The 19,438-nt window shown below is 37.8% G+C and overlaps 1 protein-coding gene across 1 annotated transcript in view; it reads left to right on the top strand.

Annotated features, from left to right (window-relative positions):
• LOC124600409 (ankyrin-3-like) overlaps positions 1-13,522 on the top strand; it is a 267,644-nt gene extending 254,122 nt beyond the window's left edge. The window contains exon 36 of the mRNA XM_047136159.1: positions 9,842-13,522. Coding sequence (XP_046992115.1) covers positions 9,842-9,959 — 118 coding nt within the window. The 3' untranslated portion in view covers positions 9,960-13,522. The remainder of the gene's footprint in view (positions 1-9,841) is intronic.
• Positions 13,523-19,438: the final 5,916 nt, after the last annotated feature.

Below are 19,438 nucleotides of genomic sequence, written 5' to 3'. Positions count from 1 at the left end.
CTTTTCTCCCCCTAAGGTAAGTCTTTCCGCTCCCGGGATTGGAATGACTCCTTACCCTCTCCCTTAAAACCCACATCCTTTCGTCTTTCCCCCTCCTTCCCTCTTTCATATATATGATTATAATAGAGGGAAACATTCCACGTAGGAAAAATATATCTAAAAACAAAGATGATGTGACTTACCAAATGAAAGTGCTGGCAGGTCGACAGACACACAAACAAACACAAACATACACACAAAATTCAAGCTTTCGCAACAAACTGTTGCCTCATCAGGAAAGAGGGAAGGAGAGGGAGAGACGAAAGGATGTGGGTTTTAAGGGAGAGGGTAAGGAGTCATTCCAATCCCGGGAGCGGAAAGACTTACCTTAGGGGGAAAAAAGGACGGGTATACACTCGCACACACACACATATCCATCCACACATATACAGACACAAGCAGACATATTTGAAGACAAAGAGTTTGGACATGGTATTAGAAGGTGGAAAGTGTAACACGAGGCTGAAATGAAAATGAAAATAAAAATATATGGGGAGAGATAAAGGTGAACTAGAAAGCAACTGGAGATCTGGTATGAAAAAAGGCGAAAAAGTGTTGGTTAAGTTGATCCTGTGGTGAACTTGGGTTGGTAGATAGCGATGTGCATAAAGGTTAGGTGGTTGTGTTGCCGCTAAAACACGTAAAAGGACGGAGAAATTCGGGAAAATTTCGAAAAAAAAAAACGTGTAAATGTATGAAAAGGAGTGGTGTTGTGGTGAAAGATTACGAAAATGGGGCTAACACTTGTCTGACGAAGAAATAATGAAGTTAAAACCTGTGGGGAGCGGCTAAAAATGATTAGTGATGCGCAAAAAACAGAAGTGGAAATAAAGTGAAAGTTATTAGAACTAGCCGAAATGGTTGTTAAATACGTGAAAGCAGCCATTATTGAACTAGAAGCGGTGGATTTTGTGGCGGCGGTAGTGTTGAAAACGGAAAATGAAATTTTTTTGGTTATGGTTTGGAAGTAGGTTACGTATTATTGAGTATATATAGGCGGGATAAAATTGAATAGTAGATTGCGGTAAAAAGGGCAAGGTGAATAAAAAGTGATATTACTGGTAAAAACAGAAAGAGAAAATAAGACGACAGGAAAGATTTCGGAATGCAACAGCGACAATAACAAACGTGATTGTTGGGTTCAAATTAATGATATGATTATAATAGAGGGAAACATTCCACGTAGGAAAAATATATCTAAAAACAAAAATGATGTGACTTACCAAATGAAAGTGCTGGCAGGTCGACAGACACACAAACAAACACAAACATACACACAAAATTCAAGCTTTCGCAACAAACTGTTGCCTCATCAGGAAAGAGGGAAGGAGAGGGAAAGACGAAAGGATGTGGGTTTTAAGGGAGAGGGTAAGGAGTCATTCCAATCCCGGGAGCGGAAAGACTTACCTTAGGGGGAAAAAAGGTCGGGTATACACTCGCACACACACACATATCCATCCACACATATACAAACACAAGCAGACATATTTGAAGACAAAGAGTTTCTTTCAGGGAATTGAGCGAAGTGACACAATGATTAGCACACTGGACTCAAATTAGGGAGGACAACGGTTCAATCCCACGTCCAGCCATCCTGATTTATGTTTTCCATGATTCTCCTAAATTGCTCCAGGCAAATTTCGGGATGGTTCCATTTAAAGGGCCCGTCCGTCCAATCCAATGAGACCAATGACCTTGCTGTCTGGTCTCCTCCCCTAAAACAACCCAACCCCAAAATTCAGGGTAAAAAAATGACATTGATATAATGTGCAGATGTAATTGATATCATAAGTGAATTTGTGGTAGAATTACAGGACTTGTCAGATGGAATGAATAGTCTAAAGAGCACAGAATATGGATTCAACCAGAGAAAGATGAAAGTCTGAGGAGTAGCAGAAATTAGATCAGTCATAAACTTAACATCAAGATGCAGGACAACATAGTAGATGAAATTAAGGAATCCTGCTGCCTTGTAAGCAACATAATATGTGGTGGATGAAGCAAGGAGGATATAAGATGCAGTCTAACACATGCAAAGAGGGTACTGGTCACTAAAAGAAAGTTTGCTATTATCAAACATGGTCCTTAATTTGAAGAAGAAATTTCTGAAAATGTACATCTGAAGTTCATCATTGCACTGAGGTGAATAATGAACTCTGGGAAAAACCAGCAAAGAAAATTATCAAAGCATTTGGGATATAGTGGTACAGAAGAACTGAAAATTGAGTGGACTGACAAGACAAGAAGAATTGAGGAACAAAGAAATATGTGGAAAACACTCACTAGAATAAGAGACACGAAACCGTAGAGGGCGAAAACAGTGAGGAGTGACAGAGATGGGTGTATATCCACAAATCACTGAGACATTGTGTATAAGTGCTATTCTGAGATGATGAGTTATGGTGGGCCACATCAAATCAGTCTAGAGAATGATTACAAAAAAAGTGAAGAATATATTACAACCCTTAAAAACCACTTCTGTAGGGACTGTGAAAACAAGATTATACCAATTGCAGTGTGCTCATACACATTTAAGTAATCATTCTGCCCACACTCCATGGGAAGCACCCTCTGTCACGCATTTCACAGTGGTTTGCAGTGTAAGTATTGATGTAGATGTTGTAGTTTTGGTAAATATTACACTTTGTTTTGCTATGCTGTGTTTAAATTCTAATTGGAACTGTTCATAACCTGGCACAAGTGCTACCTACAACATTCCATCTTAGTGTCACTTTTATTAAATACTTAAACACATGCTCACTATGAAGTGTCGAAGTATAAATGCAAAATGTCTTGTGTCCTCCATCTAACTTACTGTTTCTGTTTTATTCCACTGCCCATATTACTTTATGTGCATAACAGAGCTTGCATACTATCCTCTGTGTGTCCTCCACTATACGTGAGATTTATGAACCAAGGGGACTTATATAAAATGTAAACCAGGCAGTAGGTCATAGAGTGCCACATTGCAAAGAGGGTGGTTGTTGCATCCATATGACACTCATGAGCTGTCTAGCTTCTTATTAGAGTGCTGTTATGGATATACAATTGTCTCTCTCCACATTTCACTTGTATCTACCATGTTGACCGTGTTCACTCATTCATTTGCTCAGAACACCAGTAATGTCAAATGAAGAGTGCTTTAGCTGGAATGGTCTAATAAGTATGTTCTTACTTTAGTTAACGGTTGGCTGTGTGTGAGAAGACACTGATATATCTCTCTAATAGGATGGTCCAATTTCATATTAGATAAACACATGATGCAATCATCTGATGCACCATAAGATAATATAACATTCAATGTTCCAATCACTACATTATGAAAACTGGAGAGTGTCAGATGTTTCCCTCCTTTTGATGAATTCATGGAAGTGTATTCTAGAAAACCAATACACGTCCACATGTTCTGCCCAATAGAATTTGCCTGTCAGTAACTCACTCATCATACTCATCTTGTAGCCAATATAGGAAATCAATTCTAATGAAAGAATGTATAATTCACTGCCGTAACACATTGATGATTGTTCACCAAATAGTAATTTTCGACAAATAACGTTATTACATTACTTGTGTGTTTAGTCATTTGATAAAAGTCACATGTAAATCAATTATTATTTATTTATTATGATTCCTTTATAGTGTTGCAATTATCATGGGCAGCAATGTAAAATTGTAAAATATTTACAATACAAAGAACAAACAGCCACAATTTGATTTTAAGTAACTTTTATTTTAACTAATGTTATAGATTTCAAATTTTGATAATAGATTGTTAGAATTCTTACATGCACTTATATTAAAACTCCATGATGCATTACTTTATGGGTGGCATGTCCTATGACAAATAGAAATTAACAATTTGAAATGTGTAAAAATAATTATGGGAAATTGAGCTTGCATTTCAGGACACTTACTAAAGAGTAACAAGGGCCAGTTGTAGAACATATTTCCGTAAGTGTGACTTATCATTTGCCCCCCCCCCCCCACCCTCACCCCTTACCTCTTGTACACTTCACCTATGTCAGTTGCTAATTGTGATATGTACTGTAGGCAAATCTTGCACTAGGGCACTCCTCTCAGCTTGGCACCCCCAAGTGGCTGCTAATAATTGTGATACATCCTACATAGAAATCTACAAAGACTAATTAGGCCAATACTACCTTATTCTTTTGTTGTTCAAATTACTAATTCTGCAGTCCTGTGTATCTTCTATGTATCTGCTTGTAGTTATTCCATTAAATAGTTATATATTAATGAAGTATATGTCCCACCCGAATAGCTGTGCATGCAAAATTGTCACTTCTGGGACAAGAAGATGCGCCGGCCCTGTATCAATCAGCAGATCAGCAAGCCTGGATGTTGTTTTTAGGCAGTCCTCCATGTCCCACTAGGTGAATACTGGTCTGGTACCCAAGTCCTGCCTCAGTTACACAAGTTGCAAACATTTAGAAAACTTTTGCTCTCTTTTACATGGCTAACACTACACACAGACAGTTGTGGTACAAGTATTCTATCCTGAAATGGTAATAGGGTGGCAATAGCAAAGGGCATTCAGCCTCCCCTTAAATTAAACATGCCAAATCTATTAATCACCTTGCTAACCCTGTGCTGTTGCAGGAAAAGGCTTAAGGAAAAGAAAAAAGAAAGATAATAATGAAATATAGTAAAGTATTGTTAAATGAATCTTTTAAATAGCACATTTGTTTTTATTATATTTTCAGTCAGAATTTTTGGCCATGACTTACCTTCAGCAGACTGACAGACGTAAAAGTAAAAATACATGATACTACTCTAGCTTTTGGAGCTGTCAGTTTTTTTGTCATGGAGGAGAGAGGGGAGGTTAGGGAAGGTTAAAAAGGAAGGCCAGGTCACTCAGGCACTAGGATGGAAGAGACCCACCTGTGTTGTTTAAGGTTTCATAGATACCTACATTTATTCATCCTCTGATTATGATTCAAATGCACTGTCAGTGCTGTTGTTCAGTCTTACCAAAATAAATTTTGTTGCTGCAATCCTAATGTGCTGTTGGAGATTATATCTCTGTCACACATCTTCTTTTTTTAACTAATCAGCCCAATCATCCTCCCTTAAATGAACAGCTGCATGTGTAAGCCATTCAACATTAGCATGCAAAGAGGTTGTATTCCTCTGTGCAGTATCCTGATATTTTTGGACTAACATCAGTTCCATTGGATTATATCTACAGTGATACGGTGGAGGGCACTGTACTTCATGTCCCCATTCTTTTCAAATCTATTCATTTCCTGTACAGGATGTTCCACATAAAACCAGTTTGCCTCATGCCTGAGATTCAAATAACAATGAACTTACTAAAAAAGAAAACAAACATGTTATTACCTGTTTATAAGAGATGCTGGTAGTGGTGGCCACGAGCATCCAGGTATCGCTAACTTCACGTGATGCCATTGCCAGCAACATGCTGTAATTCTGCAGGCGAAACGATATTTATTTCTCTAAGAATTTTCTGTTTAAGATCATCATTTGTGCCTGGACTGTCAGCATACACTTTGCTTTTTAGTGTGCTCCATAAATAAAAATCACACTGTGTCATGCCTCTACTGAGAAGTCTGTCTTCAGGGAACACTTTAGAGGTGTGGGCCATGCTTTCTTTGTATGTGTGAGCAGTTGCTCCATTTTGTTGGAATATTATATACAACTTCTCTGCATCTGTTAATTGTCCATAGAAAGAGTCAAAGGTCTCTAGATATCTGGCAGTGTTTATGGGGTAATTGAAAAATATGGGGCCAGTAATGCACATGCCAGACAACACACACCGAACACCTATCTTCTTTGAGTGGAGAGGTTCCTTATGCAGAATATATGGGTTGCCCTGTGACCAGTATCTGCAACTGTGGGAGTTTACATAACCTGAAAAATTAAATCCGGCCTCATCTGATATGAAGTAAAGCAAGGGATTCAAGTAACTGTTAGTAGTTGTTGTTAACAGCCAGTTACAATAATGAACTTGTTTCTTTTCCTGATCCTCAAATTTCAACCCCTGCACCACACTCACACAATAGTCTTTTAATTTCATATCTATTAGTATGAAATGACATGATTTACACCAACCTGATGTGATAACCTCCTTACCGACTTGTGATGACTTCTCATAATGACCATGAGAATTCCATCTATTGCTACAGTAGTCCTCACTGTTGGTTCCCCATTCCTGTGCACATTTTGAATGGATCCTACAGCCTTCCATTCTGGTCAAGCAGAGTTTCCTACCAGGATATTTCACCTGAAACATTTCTGTACTTTCCTTGATGGAACCTTTACTTTCCTTGGTGGAGCCTGTGGGATGGAGCATGTCTTTATGTAACACTCCACAAGATCAATTTGCTGTTCTATTGCAGACTGCCCCATTTCTGAAACAACTCAACAATATGAGTTTCTCACAACTACTGATGCACCAACACACACCTGCACTCAACTTTATGGTAAAATGCAGTGTAGCGAACTTTCGAGACAATTTTATCACTTCACAAGAAATTCCACTAGAGATGATTAATTCGTACATGAAGAGCATTGGTTTTATGTGGGACAACCTGTACCTTATTTCCAGCTAGTATCTGTGCTTAAATAAAATTCATCCCTATCTCCAGCAGAGAAAAATAGAACCTTTGTCTTGCGCAAAAAATGTACAATAACTGATTTATATCAGTTTGAAGATAGTGAATTGTCGATTTGTATGGAATGGATGCTGGTTTTATCCATTAGAATAATGCGGTCTTCTTCTAGTGGTTTAAAACATTAAGAAAACACTTCTTAAAAATAATGCTGCTCATTTCCAAATGATGATCAGTTTCAGCAGAACAAAGTCCTGTTATCCATTCACGATACGCAATAAATGCATTGTCTGCGAAAATAAGTTGAGCTCTGCTTTTAGTGTTAACACTGTTGTTATAGGATCAGCATGAGCCACTGTGGTCAGCCACCTTGACCTCTGAGTATCATCAGGTCACCATTTGTCTTGAAGTGATGCCAGACATACTTTTTTGTGTCATTCTGCAAACTGTAATTTTCGTCCAGATAAGCCAAAACTTTGAAAACTTTGAGGTGCGCTGATGATATTGTAATTCTGTAATAGACAGCTAAGGACCTGGAGGAGCAGTTGAAGAGAATGGACAGTGTCTTGAAAGGAGGATATAAGATGAACATCAACAAAAGCAAAATGAGGATAATGGAATGTAGTTGAATTAAATTGAGTGATGCTGAGGGAATTAGATTATGAAATGAGACACTTAAAGTAGTAAATGAGTTTTGCTATTTAGGGAGCAAAATAACTGAAGATGGACGAAGTAGAGAGGATATAAAATGTAGAATGGCAATGGCAAGGAAAGTGTTTCTGAAGAAGAGAAATTTGTTAACATCGATTTATGTGTCAGGAAGTAATTTCTGAAAGTATTTGTATGGAGTGTAGCCATGTATGGAAGTGAAACGTGGACGATAAATAGTTTAGACAAAAAGGGAATAGAAGCTTTCGATATGTGGTGCTACAGAAGAATGCTGAAGATTAGATGTGTAGATCACATAACTAATGGTATTGAATAGAATTGGGGAGAAGAGAAATTTGTGGCACAACTTGACTAAAAGAAGGGATCTGTTGGTAGGACATGTTCTGAGGCATCAAGGGATCACCAATTTGGTTTCGGAGGGCAGTGTGGAGGGTAAAAATCGCAGTGGGAGACCAAGAAATGAATATACTAAGCAGATTCGGAAGAATGTAGGTTGCAGTAGGTACTGGGAGATGAAGAAGCTGGCACAGGATAGAGTAGCATAGAGAGCTGCATCAAACCAGTCTCTGAACTGAAGACCACAACAACAACAACAACAACAAGCCAAAGTCCTGTTATCCATCCACAATATGCAATAAATGCATTGTCTGTGAAAAGAAGGTGGCAAATGCAACAATTTGTAAAATTTTAACCTTCAGTAAATGTAGGATATTTGTCAAAAATTGCAGCTCTTTGATGATGGTCATCATTAAGCTAAACAATAATATTAGTTAGCATATTTGTAAGCACGTTCAATGCAATTGTATATATTTTCCATTTACATTTTTTTATGACAGTTTTATGTGAATTTTCAGAAAAAAACTGTGGAAAATTTCATAGCATTTAATTTAAATATGTTTACTACATAATTTTTCATTTTAGTTTCTTTGTGTACTACACCATAAAATTTTGTCAGTATTGCCTCAGCAGAATAGAATCACCATTACATTGTCAAATCATGTGGTCCTAAATATTTGAAATGGTCAGGGAATGCAAGTGCTTCTCTCATCCTTATGAATAGGACACAGTCCCTTTATTCACAATTTCCAACTCAAGCAGTGTGAAGTCCCCATGCCATGCAGACTGCATGTGGTACTGTATGTTTTTATTGATTGTCTTCTGTAACTGGACAAGAATATAGAGCTTTGTTTGTCAGCCAATTTGTCCTCTATTTTAGCAGCTGATAAGACAAATACGATATGAACATTAAGACTGTATCTGAATAATGAAATGCATAAAGTTAAAAGCTCACCTCATAGTTGAGGCCTGGATTGTCATTATATACATGAACAAGGCTGAAAACATTACTAACTTTTCAGATCAGATCTTCTTCAAAGCTAATGGAATACACATACACCAGCATAACTATATTATCTTGGCTGACTACATTGTACCGACTATGCTGTTTGACTGGTTTCAGGGTTGTATTGGGTGGAGGAAAAGGAGGTGGGGAGTAGGAGGCAGGGTTGGTGGGAAGACTGCCTTACGGCTGGGAGGGAGAGATAGCGACGGGAGAGAAATGGTAATTGTACAGGAGAGGAATGGCACACCAGTGGGCTCCCTGTTCATTATTTATATTCCCCGAAGGAATTTCAACTACCAAGGTTGTGTCTCATCTGCTTGTGTGTCCCTAATTACTATGGGAATTAATTCTATCAAAGGAAAAATCAACAAAGGAAACTAATAAATTATGAGACAGAGTTACTGGTTGGTACTTACTTTCAGGAGATGAAATGTGTGATCCTGCACGTGAAAATTAAAGCAATACATTCCATAGCTTTCAGCACCAGTAGTTCCCTTCCTCATGGAGGACAGAGGGGTAGGTTGGGGAATGTCAAAAAGGAGTGGCCGGTCACTCAGAGCTCAGCAGTTGTGAGGATGAGAGTAGTTCCGAAAGCTGGGAAGGGTATCACTTTTACGTGTCTATCAGCAGCAGCGCGTATTTCCCCTCCAGATTGTAAGTACTGGCCAGTAATTCATATCGTAATGTATTAAATTGTTGATGTAATGTTTTATCAAGGGGACAGGCACATGTAATAGATTTTGTAAGTCATCAGCCACTCACATTTCTCGTTTTAGACTTTATTCTCGTAACCTGTATGGTTTTCAATAGTACCTTTCGAAACAAATCATACCTACAATTTTAGATTCTGTTGGTCGGTTAGGTTAATGTGATTACAACTGGTGCAACAAGTGCATCATTTCACATTATTTGAACAAAACCACGAATAAATATTGGGTTGATCAACCTATTTTCGTAGAACCACACTATTTTATATTGGTAAGCCAGTTTGATATCAAGTAGATTTCTTCTGCAAAGTTTTGCTCTGTTTGTCAATAAAGTTATGGAATTGCGTCTCATGGTTAAGATAATTATAAAGTTGTGTTCCAGTTGCAGAAATTCTTTAATGTTAAAAAATACCAGATTTGTAATATCTGAAGTCATTGAATCAATTTTGTATTTCTATATTTAATTGTCCTATAACAGCTTTTTTACATTACAGGGCAGTGACCACCCGTACAGTAACTACGTCATCCACAGGGGAACCAAGTGATGGCCTAAGACAGTCAATGCAAGAAATAGTTGATAAATTCATGCAAGATGAACGTAAACAGCCATAAATTTTAAATGTTAAAAAAAAACTGGTATTTTCTTCTACAGAAGATATACTGTAGAAGACAATTTACATTTGATTTGGACTGTAATTATTTATTGTGAAGTAAAGCATATTGCTTGAGGATGGTGCTGCTTAAAATTTTTCTTAAATATTTCATTGCTCTATTTCACTGTGGGATTTATAAAACTTATAAACAGAACATTCAGAGAAATCTTTCATGTTAGACTTTGAGGAAAATAAATACAGCAACTTATTTTCAGATATTTCGAGCTTTGAAGTCTATTTTGTATGAGTTGTGTTCATCAAACTGGACTGTAATATATATTTGTGAAATAACGTGTCATTTGTGACTTAAAATAAGTTCACTAATGTGCAAAGATATAGAAAGAGAAGAGTGTCAAAATCTCAAAAATTAATTTTGTTTTCTTCTGTTTCCTTTTTAAAATATTACTTTAGATCTGTAGTTGCAAATGTAGAGTCTACATTGTTTTGTCTGACACTATTGAACTGGAAAAGTAAATTCTTTCAGATTAGAAACTGAAGGTAATATTGGTTCAATGATTTTCTTGTTGCTGAACCCCAAAGAGCAAGCTAACAGAAAAGCATTGTTGACAAGCGAACAGCTGATATTAAAATTGTGACAATTTGTGCTTCTGATTGCAAACAAAATTGAAAGGTATTAATTTTTGATGTAATTTGTAAATATTTTGAATAATGGAAGTGGCTGTTAAAGAATTTTGACCTGCCCTTTTTTTCTATTGTACTTATCGGAATAAATATTTTGAGAAATATGCACCAGCTCATTTATACTATGCTTTTCACAGCACAAATTACTACACTGCCTATTGTGTGGTACTATGTTAGTGCCACAATAGTAAAGAATGTCATAGATTATCATGCATTTCTCAGCTTGTTTGTTCCTCAAAAGTTATAGTGCAGAAATGAAGAGACTAGTTGATGAATTTGTAACGGAAGCTAATTGGAAAACAAGTATATGTTGTAATAATGGAATAAGGATAAACTGATTATTGAAGCAGCAATATAAATTAATTCATAGAGTTGCATATGTATCAAAATAGAAGTGTGCCTAATTTTTCTCAATGAAATTTGTCTTTCTGAGTCACTGATCATCAGCTCTTACATTGCCCCTTGACAGAAGATAAGTGTCACTGTTAATAGGTCTGTTGATTTGTATGCCCTACCTGTTCAGCTTTGAATGTAATTCTTAGGAATAATGGACTTGTGAACTTCCAATTACAACCAAGAAAGCAGAAGGAGCTAAGTGCAATTACAACTGAATTTTTCTTGTTCATGCAGTACCAGTATAATTGGAATGTGGCCAATGCAGGGTATAGTTTTGTGAAAATGTTTTCTGCTGTGGAGATTGATTTGGAATTCCTTGTAGAAGCTCTAAATGATGCATTGGTGCATGTATCATATTTTCTAATGTCCTGGAATAATGTATTATTCTCTTAAGCAGTCTGTAACACACACACATGCATGTGTGGCCACAGGTGCACAAACACACACACACACACACACACACACACACACACAGATATGTGCTTTAATAGATGCCTTTCACAGACATAATAGACAGTGATCTCAGAAATGCAAATTATTCAAACAATAAATGTAGATACCTGTAGAATTATTAGGAGAGTCATATTTTGTATGTGTCAATGGAAGTTTGTTTGACTGTTAGCTAATTTGAAACTGAATTTTGAAGCCATATGACTTGCAGAAGCTAGTTACTGTTGAATATTGAAATTTTTAATAAATAGTTACAAGAAGAATTCATAATATTTTGTATATATAGAATATAAATTACATTAAGCTTTATTGAAGGTACTTCAAGATAAACGCCAAAGGCAAGATTGATTCTCATGGTCTTCGATGCTGAAGGTATATATTGATATAATGGTACAAAATCATTTTGACTTTCTAAAATAATAACTTAACCTAATGTTGCTTGATTGGTGGAGACCTAGGTTGACAGCACACAGCATTATTCACAAGTGTTGTTAAACAGCTGTTCATCAACAAAATATTTGCACCCAATACTTGGGTGAATTGGTGAGTGATAGGTAGTTGCTGTTGGAAATACATACGAATTTTTAGATCAATGTTATGAAATATGTGAGATGTAAAATTTCTTGAAAGTCCTCAAACCCATTACACTGCAGCTTTTACTAGTAATTCAAGACCAATGATATATTAGCACTTGTATCATATTTTCTAAATTGTATTCATTTTGCTCCATTTGGAGTACCATAGTTTACCATAAATGGTGCCAGATACTGCATGGGAACTATTGTTTGCACAGGTACAGTCTTTGTTCTTCTTCTGTGTTTATCAGTAGGTTATGTTGTGGTGACTTTTTTCTTTTTCTTTTTTTTTTTATTGGATCTTTCATAAGCAGACATTTTGTGGTTTGTGGCTGACCTTAAATGGAACTGTCAGTAATGATTTTTTCACCTATCTCCTGGCATTTGTTTGCATTCCATACCAAAATGCAATACTACTCTACTATTCACAAGAGAAAAATAGTATGCCTAACAAGAAATAAATACCTCATTCCAATTAAATTTTGCATAAAGAATAATACTTTGACTAAACAGTAATAGTAACAATATTAGTAACTCCAAGTTTTCTAAATTTAAAAAAAATGTGGAAAGTAGTTTGTCTACTGTTAATTGCTTGAGAAGTGCAACAAGTTTTGAGATCTTTTATGACACTTTGTTTTATTTTGTAATAAGAAGTGTAAAGAAAATATTTTAGTCCATCTGAGAACTGTTGTATAATATTTCTGTGATGTTTGAAATAAATGTTATGAATGGAAGATGTGAATTACTAAACAACACTTTCTTATTTAGGTTATGCAATGTCACCAGAGGTTTTGTATATATTGTAAAACATTTGTAGAATTATTATGCTTAGAATAACTTCTGTAAGCACAGATTATGAAACACTGCATAGATATTTTCAGAGATTTTTATTTTCATATAGCAAAACATTGTCTGTATAAAATATGTTCATTATGTATGACTGTCATGGATTCCTCTTTCTTGCTATATTCTTGTCACCTTAAACATAAAAGTTTAGGATATTGGTGACATGAAGAAATACTGTGGGACAGAGTGTATAAATATGTCAAGTTCCAGGAAGGTGGAATAGTGGGATTTAAAATATTATTTTATAATACTATCAGAAATGGTCATTTCAATATAAGTTTTTAAAAGTAATGGGGCCACGGCACAGAAGTTGCACTGTAGCAGGTTAGCACCAGTTTGTTGCCTTATGTTATGTTAAGGACAAACTATGAACTATGTAATGAAAATATATATGTCTATCAGAAAACAGCTAAGTGATTAATGTTTGTGTATTCACAGTAAAAAGCTTGTAAGAAGTAAGAAACCGTGTGTTTGTAATTTCCGTCATTGTGTGTGATACTTTTTTTAATTTATGCAGCTAAAGTTTAAAATGCTATTATGATGCATCTATAGCTTCTAAGAAGTGTCAGTAATGTAATATAAATAAAATAAAGCCACCTCTTATTTGTTTAAATCTTGTTTGATGTGTTGTGTTGCTTCTCTATTTGGTGTTTTCTCTTCTTCTTCTTCTTCTTCTTCTTCTTCTGTATCCATCCTTACTTCTAACTTTATTTGGTACTGCTATCATGTCTGTACTGAATCAGGATCAGTGCTTACTTATACACTGTATTTTACATCCATTTCTTTTTGATGGTGTTTCCTATGTCTATGGCTCCCTTCCTCTTAGCCTTGGTTCTGAGTGATCTCTGCCCTTCCTCCCACCCGTTTTCTTCCAGGATCTAGGAACAGTCATAAAGTTTTAAGTATCACCTTGAAAAAATAATACAATGGAAAATGCAGGATGGAATGTAACAATACTATAAAAAGGAATGTTGCCACTCACCATATAGCAGAGACGCTGAGTCACAGATAGGCACAACAAAAAGATTGTAACAAATAAAGCTCTCGGCCGGTAAGGCCTTCATCAAAAATAGACGACTGACACTCACGCAGGTGCACCCACACACACACACACACACACACACACACACACACATTCAACAACTAGCCAGAACTCAGTCCCACATAATGTTCCTGCAATGTTTCTTGGCTCATAGAATCCCCCCAAATTGCCTTACCATAAAATTACCCATTTCCAGCTGCCAAACCTCCCTCCACAATGATCTTCACCTGGTCAGATTCCACCAGTCAGCCCTCACCAACATAGTCCTGCAAAACCCTATCAGCCAAACCCAAACCTCATTGCAGTACCTTCTCTCCATCTGCAAAATTCTCTTGCTATGCAATCCCAAATTCCGGGTACCTATAACACGCATTGAAACACTTTCCCTCCCAGAACTCGAGCAACGTGCACAATGCCACCTCAGAAAGCTCTCTGCCCTGCTCACTTCCTACTCCTGCCTTGAAGTACCACTGTCCACCATCTCTATAACAATCTCCAAACATCCTTCACATCCCCTCATAGCCGATAAACCCTGTCTTGCAGACCTACTACATTTACCCCACCCTCCAAAACTCCCTCCCACCACCACACCGAATCCAGAACGTAAAAAGATGCTAAACACTGTTACGAACCTTTCCTCTAGAAGCCTTAGCACCACAGAAATATCAGTGCTTTCCAAAGGCCTCACCTTTTGCCCCACTCCCAAATTCAATCATGCCGGATTCGTTAAAGACCTTCTCTCCTTCTCCCAGTCCCTACAGTGGAAACACTTTTTTGCAACCAACCCTATCAAGTAGACCCACCCAAAGACCAATGTTGAATCCTGCGTAACCTAGTTCACTCCTCCATCCAACTGTGATCCACCCCCACTACCCACAAATTAACCCCTGTTAACTTCCCAGAATTTCTTAATCTCGAACTTTGCCTCACCATCATTCCCCAAGCCCCTCAACATGCAAACTAACCTTACATCTGCAGTCCACTGTCTAAAAACTAATGCTGACCTTATAATCCTACCTGTAGACAAAGGCTCCACCACTGTTGTTTTGAACTGCAAGAATTACCTGGCAGAAGGACTCCGCCAGCCGTCATACATCCACCTACAAACCTTGCTACAGTGATCCCATTGCAGAAATGCAGCAGTATCTCCAGTCACTCCTCAAATCCTTAGGCCCATCCCAGAACCCCTCCCTGGAGCCCATCTCTCTGCTCACCCCTACCACTCCCTGCACTCCTACCTCTACATGCTTCCTAAAGTCCATAAACACAGCCACCCAGAACGCCCTCTCTACTCTCATTGACCAACACCTTCAACCAGAACCTACCCTCCTTTATAAAAGATGCCAACCATTTCCTCCATTGACTCTTCACAGTTCCTGTTCCTTTACTACACAGTGCCCTGCTCATCTCTATTGATGCGACCTCCTTTTACGCTAACATCCCTAATGCCTATGGCCTTATCACTATTGAACACTACCTTTCCCAATGCCTAACAGTTTACAAACCAACAACCTCCTTCCTAGTCACCATGACCAACTATATCGTCACCTACAACTACTTCCCCTTTGAAGGTGCTACATACAAACATATCTGAGATTCGGCAATGGGCACCCGCATGGCACAATCCTATGCCAACCTATGCATGGACCATCTAGAGGAATCCTTCCTATACACCAATAATCCTGAACACCTGACCTGGTACAGATTCATTGACAACACCTTTGTGATCTGGATCAAGAGTGAGAACACCCTTTTCACATTCCTCCAGAACCTCAGCTCCTCCCCATTTGTTTCACCTGGTCCTACTCAACCCAACAAGCCACCTTCCTAGATGTTGACCTCCACCTCAAAGATGGTTATATCAGTACCTCTAACCTCCAACAATACCCCCACTTTGACAGCTGCCACCCGTTCTATACCAAGACGTCCCTTCCATACAGCTTAGCCACCCATGGTCATTGCATCTGCAATGACAAGTGGTCCCACTAGAAATGTACCAAGAGTCTCACAGAAGCCTTCACAGACTGTAATTATCCTTCCAACTTAATACAAAAACAAATCTCCCGTGCCTTATCTTTCCAGCCTCCCACCATCTTCCCAAGTCCCACTGTCCGGCCACAGAGGAGCAATCCCCTCGTAACTCAGTACCACCCAGGACTGGAGGAACTGCATTACATTTTCCGTCAGGGTTTCGACTATGCCCTGAAATGAGAAATATCGTGCCCATTATCTTTCCCATACTCCCACAGTGGCATTCTGCCATCCACCGAACCTACACAATTTACTCATCCACCCCTACACAACCCCTGCTCCCACCCTCTTTCCTCATGGCTCACATCAATAAGTTTCTTTTGGTGGAAAACCAGAGCATCACAGGTATCCATATGTGCTTGCAGAATTTCTACAGTGACATGGCTGTGAACTAAAGCTCAGAGAGTTGTTGGGCAAGGCATCTGTCATCATATCAACAAGGTTATGCAAAACTGTCCAATATCCCAATATTCCAGAAAGAAACTTAAGTACGAATGTTATACTCAGTTTTCTAATATTATTTATCATTGTTATTGTTGTAAATAGATCAACGATTGTATTACAATCTGTGTAGTAGCATAAATCCGTGAGTTGTTATTATTTCAAAGAGTAAATAATGTAGCCGGCTGGACAAGTGGCTGCAGCTTTGCTTTTGCTGTAGAGTGTAGTTGATCATTGACTAATATCTCTGGGTGCAGTATCTACTCTATCAGATCCCTGTGCTTCTCATTTCTTAGTGAGGTGTATGAAATTAACTGCGCATAATTCTTTCGTAATTACTATTTTGTAATTAACTTTGAAGATCCACAACTATTTCTCCTCTCACCAATTTCAGGTGTGAATGAACGACTCACAGATGCTGAAATCGAAAGAGAACTGCTAAGAGTAATAGAGGGCAGTGACTTCAGTGACGTTAGGGACTTCTCAGATGAGGAAGACCTTGATATTACTACAAATACAGACTTGTATGTTCCTGAAGCCGAAAGTGAGAGTTCATCAGACATGGTAAACCTTCCATTATTAATTTCATTTACAACAATAGTTTCCTTATGAGATACCTACTCAAAAAGTACTGAAGTTGGAAAACATAGTGCATTTCAATTATTTGTCTGAAAAACCTTTTTTTTTACTTATAATTTCTTCTTTCAGAATGAAACTGAAAAGAATAACCTAAGCCCAAGCACTTCAACTATGAGAAAAGGGGCTGCTGGAAAATCAAAAGTAGAACCTAGACAAATGTTTTGGATAAAGAAGGATCTACTATTGATCACACAGCTGATATCACCGAGGAGTGGTCAGTGCATGACAGGGCACTATGGACACCACTAAGATATTTTGAGCAGTATTTTGGAAATGACATGTGGCGTCTCATTGCTGAGCAGACAGACAGAAAGCTGCCTCAGGATAACCAGGTTCCGTTAAATGCAACAGCTACAGAAATTAAGAAACTCGTGGGTGCACACATAATAACAGGTTGTATGAAACTACCAAGACTGAGAATGTATTATCGCAGTAGAATGAGGGACCCTGCAGTAACTACAGTTCCAAGGAATCGTATGTTCAAATTGGGGATATACTTGCCTTTGTGAATAATCTGAGTGTTCCAGATGAACTCAAGAGAAATAACAAACTATGGAATGTGCAACCAGTCCTTGACAGTATTAGGAGAAAATGTCTCTCACTGCGAATTTCTAGCCACCTTTCGATAGATGAACAAATGATTCCTTTCAAGGCAAACATCTCTTAGACAGTATGTCAAGAACAAGCTGAATTCAGTCGGTCTGAAGAATTTTGTGCTGACAACTTCTGATGGGCTAGTACTTGACTTTTTCATTTACCAAGGAGCAAGCACTTGGCCTTCTGGACAACCAAAGCCAGATCTCGGTTTGGGAGGTTCTGTGGTGAAGAAGCTGGTGGAGAGTAGGTTTTCCAGTGAGCATGTTGTGTATTATGACCGATGTTTCCCATCAATTACACTATTACAATACCTGATGGAAAGAAAAATATATGCAGTAGGAACGATTTTAGTCAGCCATATTCCATCTGCTCTCAAATCGAAACTCACTGCAGACAAGGAATTGATGAAGAGCGGGAGAGGTTCCTTCGACGAGTTCGTCAGAGAAGATGGAAAAATTTCTATTTTGAAATGGATCGATAATCGTTCTGTAACAATAGCATCTACATTCTCTGGTGCTTCTCCTTCTAATGTAGTGAAAAGATGGGACAGAAAAGCAAAAGAGTGACTATAACAAATCAATGGAAGGTGTGGATCTTTGTGACAGAATGACTTCCTACTATCGAATCTCCATATGCATGTAGAAGTGGCCTGTAAGAGTCTTCTTCCATTTCATTGACATGGTAATTGTGAACTTGTGCATTCATCACAAAAAGGATCAGCAGGCACTAGGTGTAGGAAAGATATCAGTCATGGATTTACTAGATTTCAAGATTCACATTGGTGAATCACTGAGTTCGGCTGCAACTGTTGCAAGACAGGACATTGACTCTTCAGAATATGAATCTGAATTTCATGAAATGGCTCCTACAAAACGTGCAAAAATAGTTCAAATTCCAAACAGAGATGTTAGGAGAAGTGAGAGCAAACATTTACCTCTGCCCAATCACAGACAAAAATAAATGGATGAGATGCTGTAGCAAGGGCTGCAAAGCTGAAACCAAGTTCATATACTCAAAATGCCAAGTGTATTTGTGTATAACTAGTGACAGAAAATATTTCCTTGACTTCCAGAATTGAAATCGAGTATAATGTACTACCACAATTTCAGAATATCTATGACAAAACTGTTTTTCTTTTGTCATAATTTTGTAACACTCTGTAAGTAATGTTTCTTAATGATAAATAAATAATATAAAACTTATACTTGTCTTCTTCCTTGGATGGCCATGTATCATCAATAGTTACTTTGAGTCCCAGTGTTCAGCCGGCTGGACATAGGAAAATCTCTTCCCGGATGAACAGTAACAAAAAATTAGCATTACAATGCTCATTCGTGATACTCGTATGCAAGGCTCTTGTAATAAAATACTTGAAAAAATAGAAAAAATTTTCTTGGGACTGAAGAGGGTATAGACCACCTGGATCAGGATCTTGTAGTTGTAGAGCATTCAGACAGAACTTACAGAATGTCATTAGTAATTTTTCTGATCATGCCGTTGTAATAGGGGGTGACTTCGGGTTGCCAGTTATAGATTGGGAGTGTTATGCCATCAAAACTGGTGCCAGAGACAGGGATTCGTGTGGCATTGTTCTGGATGTCTCGTCCGAAAATTACCTTGAGCAGATAGAGAACCAACTCGTGAAGCTAACATCTTAGATCTCCTGGCAACAAACACATGAACTTACCGAATCAGTTAACACAGAGGAAGGTATCAGTGATTATAAGGCTGCGACAGCATCTATGACGACAGGTCCTACAAGGAATATTAAGAAAAGCA

Source organism: Schistocerca americana, chromosome 1, assembly GCF_021461395.2.
Source record: "Schistocerca americana isolate TAMUIC-IGC-003095 chromosome 1, iqSchAmer2.1, whole genome shotgun sequence".
Taxonomy (NCBI): domain Eukaryota; kingdom Metazoa; phylum Arthropoda; class Insecta; order Orthoptera; family Acrididae; genus Schistocerca; species Schistocerca americana.
The sequence above is the reverse complement of the archived record's forward strand: the minus strand, read 5'-3'. Positions and strand labels throughout refer to the sequence as shown.